Source organism: Musca domestica, unplaced genomic scaffold (genome assembly GCF_030504385.1).
Source record: "Musca domestica strain aabys unplaced genomic scaffold, Musca_domestica.polishedcontigs.V.1.1 10, whole genome shotgun sequence".
NCBI classification, from domain to species: Eukaryota; Metazoa; Arthropoda; class Insecta; order Diptera; family Muscidae; genus Musca; species Musca domestica.
Genome location: NW_026712115.1, coordinates 7,711,757 through 7,723,904, shown reverse-complemented (window position 1 = coordinate 7,723,904; position 12,148 = coordinate 7,711,757). Strand labels below are relative to the sequence as shown.

Genomic DNA, 12,148 nt, shown 5'->3' with positions numbered 1-12,148 from the left:
TTGAAAATAGAAATGGGGTTATGGTCAGAATAGATGTCTATTGCTTTTGGAGATGATCGCATAATATTTAGGGGTTGAAATGGACCAAAAATTGAAAAATTTCCTGATTTTGCAGGTGCTTTACAGGTCGCAATTTTAGACCAATCGACGCGGAAGTTAGCATGGGGCTAGAGCTTAGGGCTGGGCAGAAGCCTTCCAATTTGGATGGTCATCGGGTGAAATATACCATAACATTTGTGTTAAATAAAAGTCAAATTTTCTATTAAACTAATTATTATTATGCCATTTCAGAGTGCGCTCTTGGCATAAAAAATGAAATCTAAAAAAATCATATAAAAGATGACAATAATGATCATAATATAGATTTTGTAGTATTCTGTGCTATTTTTTACATTTTTTATCGCATGCGATGCGATTTTTTCAATTTAACTCTTAATATTGAAGTATACATTTTGTAATATTTTTTCACCTTACAACGCAGGTTGGCGTTATTATATACAGATTGTCCGATCCTCACAAAATTTTTCACAAGGGTAGGGTTAGGCTCAGAAGATGTCCGCAATATATTTAGGGGTTGAAATGGACGAACAACTAAAAATATTCCTGATTTTGCAGCCGTTCTAAATAGAAACCAAAGACGCGAAATCTCGCATGAAGTTAGAGTTCAGGACAGCGTTTTGAATGAACCACTACTTTTGTGTGAAAAAACACTAACATTTCCATTTTGCCGAAACACTGAAAATAGCTTACAGGCGATATCCAAAATACACAAAAAAGCGCACTTCTGGCTTTTTATACTGATTTCGTTGACGAATATAGCCAAATATCGTAGACAAGCAAATCATATAGATGAGTCTAAATTTAGAGATACAGAGGGGCCTCTTGCTTTTGGAGATGATCTCTAAATATTTTGGGGTTCAAATGAACCAAAAACAGAAAAAAATCCTCACAATCACACAATTGAAACCAATCGACACGGAATTTTATATGAGAAGAGAGTTAAGGACAGGGAAGAAGTCTAGCATTTTGGAATACTATTGGATTATATTTAGCTGTAAAATGGATCACAACAACTAACAGCACGGCGGAGATCGTAAATATTGGGCAAATGTAACTGGTCAAAATGTTAAGGGTAATATCTGGGCAGTGCTCCGTGACATAATTGTAAAAGCGAAATCATGGTAAATGGATTTGGACATAAGGGGGCTTCTAACATACTGTAGTGTTGTAGGGAATCACATGGTCGGCCCCGCGCGTCTATAGCCTTTGCTTACTTGTTTTTATACATATAAATAATATATAGAAATGCACTGTTTGAATATAAATAATTGACTACTATACTTAGTTATATTCCAACTGTTAATTTCTACATAAAACCAGTAAAGAAAATCTTAAAGTCGGGCGGGGCCGACTTTTTGATACCCTACACCACTTTGTTAATTTAGTAGAGCTCCGCATAACAATTAAAAGTTTTTATAGGAGAATTTTATCATAAACGCTGTGATTATAATTATAATTTAAAGTTCAAAGGACTAAATATGCCGAAGCATTTGTATCTTTTAAATTCGGACTTGTATTGCCCATTTGGTGCACAATTAATTTGAAATCGGATAAATATATGGGAGCTATATCCAAATCTCAACCGATATCGATAAAATTTGGCAAAGATATTTCTGAGCTATATTTGATATATTTCCCTGAATATCGTTGTTACGGAGTGCATATTACGGCTGTGGGTAACAAATATAACAAATCGGATGAACGGTATATATGGGAGCTATAGCTATATCTGAACCGATTTCGATCAAATTTGGCACACTTATTTTCAGGCCTAATTTTGTTGTAAATTTTGACCGATTATCTCCAATTTCAATAGGGTTCGTCCTTGGGCCAAACATAAGATCTTTGCAAAATATCATCTGGATTGGGCAATAAATGCGAACTGTACTTTGTTTACAAAAATCCATGGACAGACGGATGGACGGACAGACGGACATGCATAAATCGACTCAGAATGTGATTCTATGTAGATCATCAAAAGGAACTATGGGTCTATCTCGTTTCCTTTTGCCTGTTACAAACAAATGCACAAAGACATAATAGCCTGACCACCTTGTGGTGTAGGGTATAAAAATATCTAAACAACATTTCCGAAGAGCATTCTATTTTCTATTGTAATATAATATTTTGTTTTGTAATATAAAATGTAAGTCTTACAACACAATATAATTGTTTTATAATTCAATAATTACGTGGGAATAAAAGCTAAATATATCAATAATTGACAGTAAAGTCTTTTGTATAATTAATAATTTAAATACACTTCACTTAACTTGTATTGTTTAATATGCCCTCAAGGATTGGATTTATTTTGTTTGGTTTTCCCCCCATAGAAATGTAATTAGAGGCATTCAATGATATGTGACGTCATGAATGTAATGTATATAACGTACGTATATGACACTTCTCCCCTCTTTAATAATAGACTTAACAAAGTTATAAAGTATAATAAATATTTATTATCAATGAGAAAATGAGTTCAAATTAATTACCGCCATTGGTATATACCAAGTATGTATGTATGTGTGTACATCTATGTTGACACACATATTGGTTTTTGAATCAATCCTAATTATATAGAGGTGAGAGAATTTCAATAAAGCGCATGTGTCTTGTATGTATTAGATGTTAACATGTATATACAATTGTGCATAATTTAATATTAAGACAGACACTGCTGCTGCTTTAGATGTTTTAAATTCACAGATATTTACATATTTTAGTGAGGTAAAATAAAGAAGAGTGTACAGAGGGTTTTTTTTAACATTCAACTAAAAAGTCGAAAGTTCAGTCGATTAAAATTATATTTAATTAACGGGTTAAGATCCCATGAATCTTTGGCACAAATATGATTTTTTTAGATTTGGTACGATAATTCTACAATTGGATGAAATAGTTGGAACTAGAATCTTGAAATTTTGCACGAGGGTCTGTCTTGATGCGTAGGCAAGTGAAAAGGAAGTGGTTTTGGTAACGGGTAAAACAAGTGCACCAAAAGTACTAAGTAGTACTATATTTGGTACAATTTGGTATTGGGTAAACAGATAGAGCTTAAAATCTGAAATTTAGTCGCTGTTCGTTCGGAAACGTGTATTTTAATTGTGTGAAAAGTACTGAATGGTACTGGCGGTGATTTGGAAATGGCACAGGACTGGAATCTTCAAATTAGATATTGAGGTCTCTATTGGTATCTGGAATTGAGATATGTAGATGTTATTAAAATAAATATTGGGTGAAGGAATAGAGCTGAAATAGAGGTGGCTAAGATGGTTAAAATATGGAGGTGGTATTGGAAATAGTACACATTAAAATTGTAAAATTGTTCGAAAAGTACTAAGTGGTACTAATTTGGGTATTAGACGTGATTCGATATGGATGTTGCTGTTGGCGTATGTTTCTGAAAGAAGGAGCTGGTTTTGGATATGTGTACTATAATTGTACTAAATTTAGGAATGAGGAAAACTACAGAGCTGAAATCCTGAAATTTGATATTGAGGTCACTTTTGGTTTCTAACGTTTACATATGGAGACTTTGAAATAATTTTGCCATGGTTTTACTAATACTCTCCTCGGTAAATTTCAAAATGAAATATTTTGAAGACTTTTTATAGGTAAACAATTATTCTATCAAAATTTCAATAAATTCGTAGATAAGCGGACAAATCCAACAGATTATGAATATACGGCTATAAATAAAAGACACGACGTTTTGAACGCGTACATCGCAAAGTAACCTTAATAGAGGGGACAAGTTTCCATATTTGTATACACTTCACCATACATATATTCAGTTCTTCATTCCGGTTGTAACTCATCGAAATAATAATGGTACCCCTAACAAAGTACATATATTCTTGATTAGCATAAAATTCTAAGGCGATGTAGCCGTCTGTTGTAATCACGCTAGAGAGAAAAAGGAATAAAGATAGGAAGCTGAAACTTTGCACATATCAATATTTTGTTTGCAGGCAGGTTAAGTTCGAAGATGTATCAGTCCACGATATCGTACAGCCCGCATATTATGGTACCCCCCGATATTCGGAATTTTGATGATTTTAGCCATTTTTTTCAATGGAATTTTGGATCACTTTCAGTGCCTAGCATATAGATTGTTAAATGTTACTAAATTTCGTACTGGTGGTTTCTAGAGTTTATAGAAAAAGGAAAAACTTTAAAAATATATACAATTTTTAAGGTCTGAAAATTTAGTACGTTATATGAAGTGTTGATGAAATAATGTATCAAACTGAACAAATAGTGAATTTTCAGCATTAAAAAGGCTTAACACGAATTGGTGAAACGAATTTTAAGATGGACTTTTTACCACCGAAGTAGCAAAATACTTGCTAGTAGCAACATCTAGAAATTTCAGTCATAATTGTAAATTGAAAAATTGTCTATATAGGTCCACGTTAATGCTTATCTCTATATAAGGGGAACCCTCGTTACTCGAAATGTTTTATGAACTTCGTCAGATATTTCAATGATTCCAAGAAAATTACATAAATACCCAACCAAAATCATAAAAATATCGAATATCTAGCGGTACCTTTGTATGGAGGCTATATGCAATCAATATCGGGAGGTGCCGTTATATGGGGGCTACACAATATGGGAGTAAAGTACCGATTTACCTTTTTTTGTGCACCAAACGTCTAGTATTTGCCCAAATGGGATGAAATTTGGAACTTACGGCCGAATTGAGACTAGAAGGTAGTATGTCGAATTTAGTGAAGATCGGTTCAGATATAGCCTTAGCACCCATATATATTAGTCATCCAATTTGTTGCATTTGTTACCCACAGCCGTAATATGCACTCCGTAACAACGATATTCAGGGAAATATATCAAATACAGCTCAGAAATATCTTTGCCAAATTTTATCGAGATCGGTTCAGATTTGGATATAGCTCCCATATATATATATATATATATATATATATTTATCTGATTTCAAATTAATTTTGCACCAAATGTGCAATAAAAGTCCGAATTTAAAAGATACAAATGCTTCGGCATATTTTGTCCTTTGAACTTTAAATTGTAATTATAATCATAGCGTGTATGATTGAATTCTCCCATAAAAACTTTTAATTGTTATGTGGAGCTCTACCAAATTAGCAAAGTGGTGTAGGGTATCATAAATTCGGTCCCGCCCGACTTTAGGACTTTCTTTACTGGTTCTATTTCAATTCGTTTTGACCCCAGCGTGATTACAACAACAGACAATGCTTAATGGTCTTAGAATTTTACGCTGATCAAGAATATGAAGTAGGTTAAAACATTTTACTCGAATGTGTGTTTCGTCTGCAGAACTTTTGCTATTAAAAATGGGCTATATAGGTCCACGTTTAGTTAAAGCCCCATATAATTGTGCCTCCATATATTCGGTATTTTGATGATTTTAGAGAAATTGTTCACCGTGCCCGTTTCAAATTTCGCAATTATAATTCGTAATGGGTACTACAGTCTCTGACGGAAAATTGGCTATGCAGGTCCACGTCTTTTTATAGCCCCCATATAACGGTACCTCCCTATAATCGGTATTTTGATGATTTCATATACATTATTCACCGGAATTGTTTCAAATTTCGTATTTGAAGTTCCTAATGGGGACATCTATGCCAGTCCAGGCCTTCGTATACATCCTATACAACTGCACCTCACTATATTGGTTATTTTGATGTTTTTAGATGTATTGTTCACCGCAATTATATATCACAATTGAAGTTCCCAAACAGATCCTATAAATATCTGTACCTCCCTCCCTACCTATATTCGGTATTTTGATGATTTTAGCTACATTATTCTCCGGAATTGTTTCAAATTTCGTATTTGAAGTTCCTAATGGGAACACATATGCAAGTCCAGTCCTTCGTATACCTCCTATACAACTGTACCTCCCTATATTGGTTATTTTGACGTTTTTAGATACATTGTTCACCGCAATTATATCAAAATTGAAGTTCCCAAACAGATCCAGATCTTCGTATAGCCTATAAATATCGGTACCTCCCTATATTCGGTATGTTCATGATTTTAGCTACATTATTCTCCGGAATTGTTTCAAATTTATTATTTGCACTTCGTCACAAAATATGAGAGTGATAGAAAAAACGGTGAATCATATGATTGAGAGCTACACCCGTATCTGAACAAGAATTAACGAAATTCTTTCTTTCTTTTGTGCCACTTCCTTATCGCCCGAAATGTATTGAACGTTGTACAAGACCATATACTTTTATCTAAAATTATCTATACAAATTATATGTAATCAATTATGACACTATTTAAAGTAATGAGCAAAATTTAAAAAATAGAGTAATTTTTATTTGTTAACTGTACTCTACTGACAAAAAACAGATGCATGAATTATGTTTAAACTTTATTAAGTCTTCCTTAACATCTGTTTAATTAAATTAAACTAATGGATGATTTTCAAAATTCTTTGTTCAGAAATAAAGCTGAAATTATATACTAAATTTTCAAGTCAATTTAAGTTTTAAATATATAAAAAACAAAAAACAAAATTATACTATCTATTACTAAATACATACCAATTATGGTGATAAGTATCATTAGACCCAGAACAATGGACATGCTTATCATTTTCAACAGCACAACAACATCCTCGGGCATTGGCAGGCCGACGCTGACATTACCATTTATGGCCGACACATCATTAGGACTGCTAATTGTGATGGTGCCACTGTCATTATTGCTGTCGTTCCTGGCAAAGCCTGTTCGGTTGAAGATTATGAAATTACTGTTATTCAGATTAACAACATTGGCGGATGTTTTGGCATTGACGGCAGCCTCATCGTAGTCGGGCAGGAGGAAAGTGTCGTTGGTCTGATAGCCATAAGTGCGCAGGTCCAGGAGGTCGCGTTCATTGAAATATTGTCTGACATCGAGTAGAGCGGCGGCGGCCAAAATATCTGAGGTGGGTTTCAAGTTGATGTCGAGGTTGTGGCCAAGCATTGCTGGTGGCGAGACTGATGGCCGGATGGGACGAGTGTTCCCTGCCCAACCCCTCGACGGCAAGTAGCTAATAATCGATTTCCAAAGATTATTGTGTTTTTAATTGTTTATTTCAGTTTTGATGTGCTGTTGTTATTATTTTAATTTTCTATGATGACGAAGTGGATGCGGGCGGTTGTCTGCCTGTTTGCTTTGTTTCTGAAGGGGGGTGGGTGAGTTTTGAGGTATATAAAGTTTTAGGAATATTCAAAAGGAAGTCCGTGTTGTTGTCGTTATATTTATCTATACATTAAATATATATTTACAATTGTTGTTGTTTTGCTTTTACTTTTGTTGTATATATGCTAGACATACATAGATATATATAATATGTATGTAGGCTATTTCCAGTTTTTGTTGTTGTAGATATATCGAAATAATAACAGTCTACAGTAAGCGTTTTGTGATTATCGTTGTCATTAAAAATCTGCAAAGAGATGAAAAGAGGAAGAGAACACAACGTCATTGAGGTTAAGAGCTGAGCTTTACTTCTGATATTGTTTTTTTTTTTTTTTGGTTGGCAATGATGATGATGATGATGGAAAACAACTTAAGGGCATTAAATGTCTGTGGTTACTGAGATTATTTTTTTAACTATGGGTATTTAGTTGCCATCGCATTTCTATTTAATGACTTCAGCCATTGACCACATAAAGAGAATTACTAAATAGAAAATAGAATTAAAAGCTGAAAACAACGCAAGGAAATTAAACGAGAATTTAATTATTCATAGATAAGGAACTAATAAAAGTTTTGTTAAATATGCGAATGATCTTAAAGTTTTACTTCGGAATTGTTGAATTGTTCAAAACGGTGGATAACTGTTCTAATATTACTTCCGAATTTCATGTGGATTTGAAAATTGACTACAAATGTAAATCTGAACAGAAGCAACTGACAGAACTATTGATAAGTACCATTATAATACCTCTTAGATATAATAAAACATTCATATGTGAATAAATGTTCGTAGAGCATATTTAAGAACGGCTACTTAATACTAGCTGACCTTAGAAATTCCAGACTGGCTGAAATTCAAATTTTTTTCGAATTGAAAAAGACATCTATGGGACATGTGTCAAAATCTTAAACGTTTTTTATATCCTACACCACATAGTGGTAAGGGTATTATATCTTTGTGCATTTTTTTGTAACATGGAGAAGGAAAAGATATAGACCCATAGTTCCTTTTGATGATTTGCATAGAATCACATTTTGAGTCGATTTATGCTTTTAAGTCGTCCCGTCCGTTGGTCTGTCCATTTATTTTTGTGAACAAAATGCAGGTTGCATTTATTATCCGATTGAGATGAAATTGCAAGCAATATTTGCTTGGCCCAAGGACGAACCCTATTGAAATTCGTGAGAATCTGTTCAAATTTAGATATAGCTCCCATGTGTATCTTCAACCGATATCGGCCGATATTACCAAATGGTTAATATCAGTGATCTGCATTTCGGCACATCCGACCAAAATCAGTCTAGAAGCAAGTACATTCAATTTGATGAAAATCGGTTCAGATATAGCTATAGCTCACATATATATGTTTCATCTGATTTGATGTTTGAGTACCGCACATTTGTAATATGCACTCCACAAGAATGATGCTCCATCCAACCAAAATCTTGCAAGTTATTAATAGATCGTTGAAACAAACACGCATTGGGGCTCATCCAAATCTGAAACTATTTTTGCCACAATAAGAACATGCCTCAATTTTGTCGCGAACTCATCATTAATTTGAATGACATCGGTCCAAATTGGGCAAGGCATTCACTATTTCTATATCTTGAACCCATATTCACTATGTTCCCAACCTTATAAATCGGCCAAAACTTGTTGGTTTTGCAAACCGTAACCCCTTAGGTTCTTATCAGTTCAATAAATTTCTAAAAATGTGTACATGAGTATGCATAGTTTGCAGACATATGGCTACAGAGGGTAAATATCATTTGATACGGTCAAAACGTGACTAGTCAAAATAACGGCTTTAGACCCTAGGTCTCTTTGGACCAAATCCGTTTCAGAACATTTGGAGTCGATCTACCGATGTATGTCCGTCCGTCTGTCTGTCTGGCTGGCTGGTGCGCACGATAACTCTCGAAGGGAGTATCCGACTTGATCCAAACTTGGTACATCGTAATATTTTTGTCAAATTTAGATCGAGTTCGGAGATGGGCAATATCGGTCCACTCCCTCTGGGACCTCCCACACAAAATGTCAAAATTTCCAAAGAAAATATTTTATTGCATAGTAAGAGAAAGAATAATCCGATTTTGCTCGAACTTTGCGAATCCTAATATTTTCATCAGTGCTAGGTCATGTGCGAAAATGGACAATAACGGTCCACTCCATAAAGCACATAAAACGCCAAATTAACATGCGATTCCATTTAGACTTTCAATATTTCTATCAAAACAAGATCTATTATAAAGGTGGTATAGATCGAACCATTTCTTCTCCCCCAAACATAGGGTTCAAGATTTTGAAAAACAAAACGCTCAAATAAAGCGAAATAAACATCCAACTCTCTTCAAATTTCAAATATTTTTGCTAACACAAGATCTGTTGTGAAGTTGATATATATCTGCCAACCCCTTTTGGGGTCACAATTTTCAATAATTTTATCTGTCATAACCTTCGAAACAATTTAGCAATTCTTTGCTACCTGCTATGCTCAACTATTTCTCCCAATAAGAAGCCTGATATGAATATGAAAATTATCGGAATTTACGATTTCGCATAAAATTGGACATAAATATCCTTTCTTGTTATGTTGCCCAATATTTCGCTCAATATTTTTTATTTGTATCAGATGAAGTATAAAAGTGGAATATTTGGGTAGATTCTATCTTCTACATCACGCACATTTTAACATTTTCTAAAAATTATTACATATCTCATATAAGTGAAGGAGTTAGTCAATATAATCCATACCAGGAACGTCGGAATATTTATATCATATTTTTGGGTCCGATACTAAATAGACAATATTTGCCTTTCTTTCGGAACCTGTTCCATAGAGGGTCAAACGTTTGAATAATTGTAACATTAGTCAAATTATATTTTAATAATCGAACACAGGCAATACCGACTGATACTTTTTAACTTGTTCTTTGTAAAATATGACTGTATTTCATATATCACATATCACAGTGAAATTATTTTCTTTGATAATATCGACCTTTTGTGGGGGGAGGTGCTAGAAGGAGTGGACCGATAGTACCCATCTCCGAACTCGAATTTGGGTTAATAAAATTATTGGGATGTGTGAAATTTGAAGACAATCGGACCCTTACATCACATTTTATAAAAGTTGTAATTATTGAAAATGTTGACCCTTTATGGGGGGGGTACCTGATGGAGAGGACCGATAATGTCTATTTTCGCACCTGACCTAGCACTGATGAAAATATGAGGATTCGCAAAGTTGCAGCAAAATGGGATTATCCTTTCTCTTTCTGTGCAATAAATTATGTTCTTTGAAAATGTTGACATTTTGTGTGGGAGGTACCAGAAGGAGCGGACCGATACTGCCCATCTCCGAACTCGATCTAAGTTTGACAATAATATTACGATGTACCAACTTTGGATCAAATCAGATACTCCCTTCGTGAGATGTCGTGCGCACCAGCCAGCCAGACAGACAGACGGACGGACATCGCTATATCGACTCCAAATGTCCTTAAACGGATTTCGTCCAAAGAGACCTAGGGTCTAAAACCATTATTTCGACTAGGCACGTTTTGGCCGTATCAAATGAGGGTACAATTAATGATCAAACGATTGAATTGAAGCCAATCGACATTTTGTGATACATTTTAAATGTAAATTTAAATGTTTGACACATATTTTATTAGGCAGCCAATCTAAATTATGCTGACCTTAAATGTAGTTATTAGCTGGCCTTACTTGTCGACCTTATAATTTGCCATGGTTCTCTCCACCCGGCTAAAGTTCAATCACTTAAATGTAGTACCTAAATCAAATGTCAGTGGAATGATAATAATGTATCATTTATTTCTATGAAAATCCTAACTACGGAAACTTCCCCTAGCAGTTTCCTTATATCGGCCCCATAAAAAGGCCTCTTAAAGTTAAGCAGATTTTTTAAAATAAAATTGAGAGCTAAGCTAAACGTAATTTCCAAAATACAAGATCGTTTGTCATATTCTAAGGAAGAGAAACGTTAAATTATGCTGAATTCGACATCTGTAATCTTTTGTAATCTTAAAGCATTATCCGAGGCTACATATCTAAAATCTCAACAATTTATTTATTATCTTAGAAAGCAAACATCCATGTTGAACATAAGAGGCCATTAAGTGTTTTATGGCAAATTCTAACTCATATTACATTCTCCAACTAAAATGTTATTCTCCATCCAATCCATTGTGATTCATCAATTTCGAACAACAATTCCACGACAATAGCAAAGAAATGGCAAAAATCTGATGGCAACTTTGAAATACGATTCACATGAAAACTAATAAATCGCGTAATTCGATTGCTGGTACCCCTCGGAAGCGAGAGCAAAAACCTAAATCTTATGTGAATATAAAAACAACAATAGAAGCAGTAGGAACCCCCTCCCCGTCACTCCCGCTGATTTCATGTTCTACCATAACCAAGTCAAATAGAGCGTATCCAATCTGTAATATTGGTTAGACACAAAACTAGAAGAGACCTGTCAGAGCACCAGCCAGCTAGCTAGTCACTGAAAAAAACCTTTTCTGCAATGGCACGTTTCGAAAATTCGATCTAAACATATTGTTTTTGTTGTTATGGCAGTGATTAAAGCAGTGATGTTGCTGCTGTTGTTCTTGTTGTTGTGCTGTTTGTAATTGGATACTGTTTTATGGACTAATAAATGGAACTAAACCAACTCACATATAATTCACATTTATCAGTACTCCTCACACAAATACGCTTATTATTGGATCAATAGTACATACACCCACACACTCATACATAGAAACCCTCTCATACATATTGTGTGTTTGCCAATGTAAGAGAAGAGAAGAGAACACTATAAAATGCAATGAAATTAAGTTTGATGTGACATGT

The 12,148-nt window shown here is 34.3% G+C and overlaps 1 protein-coding gene across 1 annotated transcript in view; it reads right to left on the bottom strand.

Annotated features, from left to right (window-relative positions):
- The window catches only part of LOC101900079 (5-hydroxytryptamine receptor 2B), a 106,357-nt gene that overhangs the window by 57,144 nt on the left and 37,065 nt on the right, over positions 1-12,148 (bottom strand). Inside the window, exon 2 of the mRNA XM_059125971.1 lies at positions 6,618-7,507. Within this exon, the coding sequence (XP_058981954.1) occupies positions 6,618-7,041 (424 nt within the window). The 5' untranslated portion in view covers positions 7,042-7,507. The remainder of the gene's footprint in view (positions 1-6,617; positions 7,508-12,148) is intronic.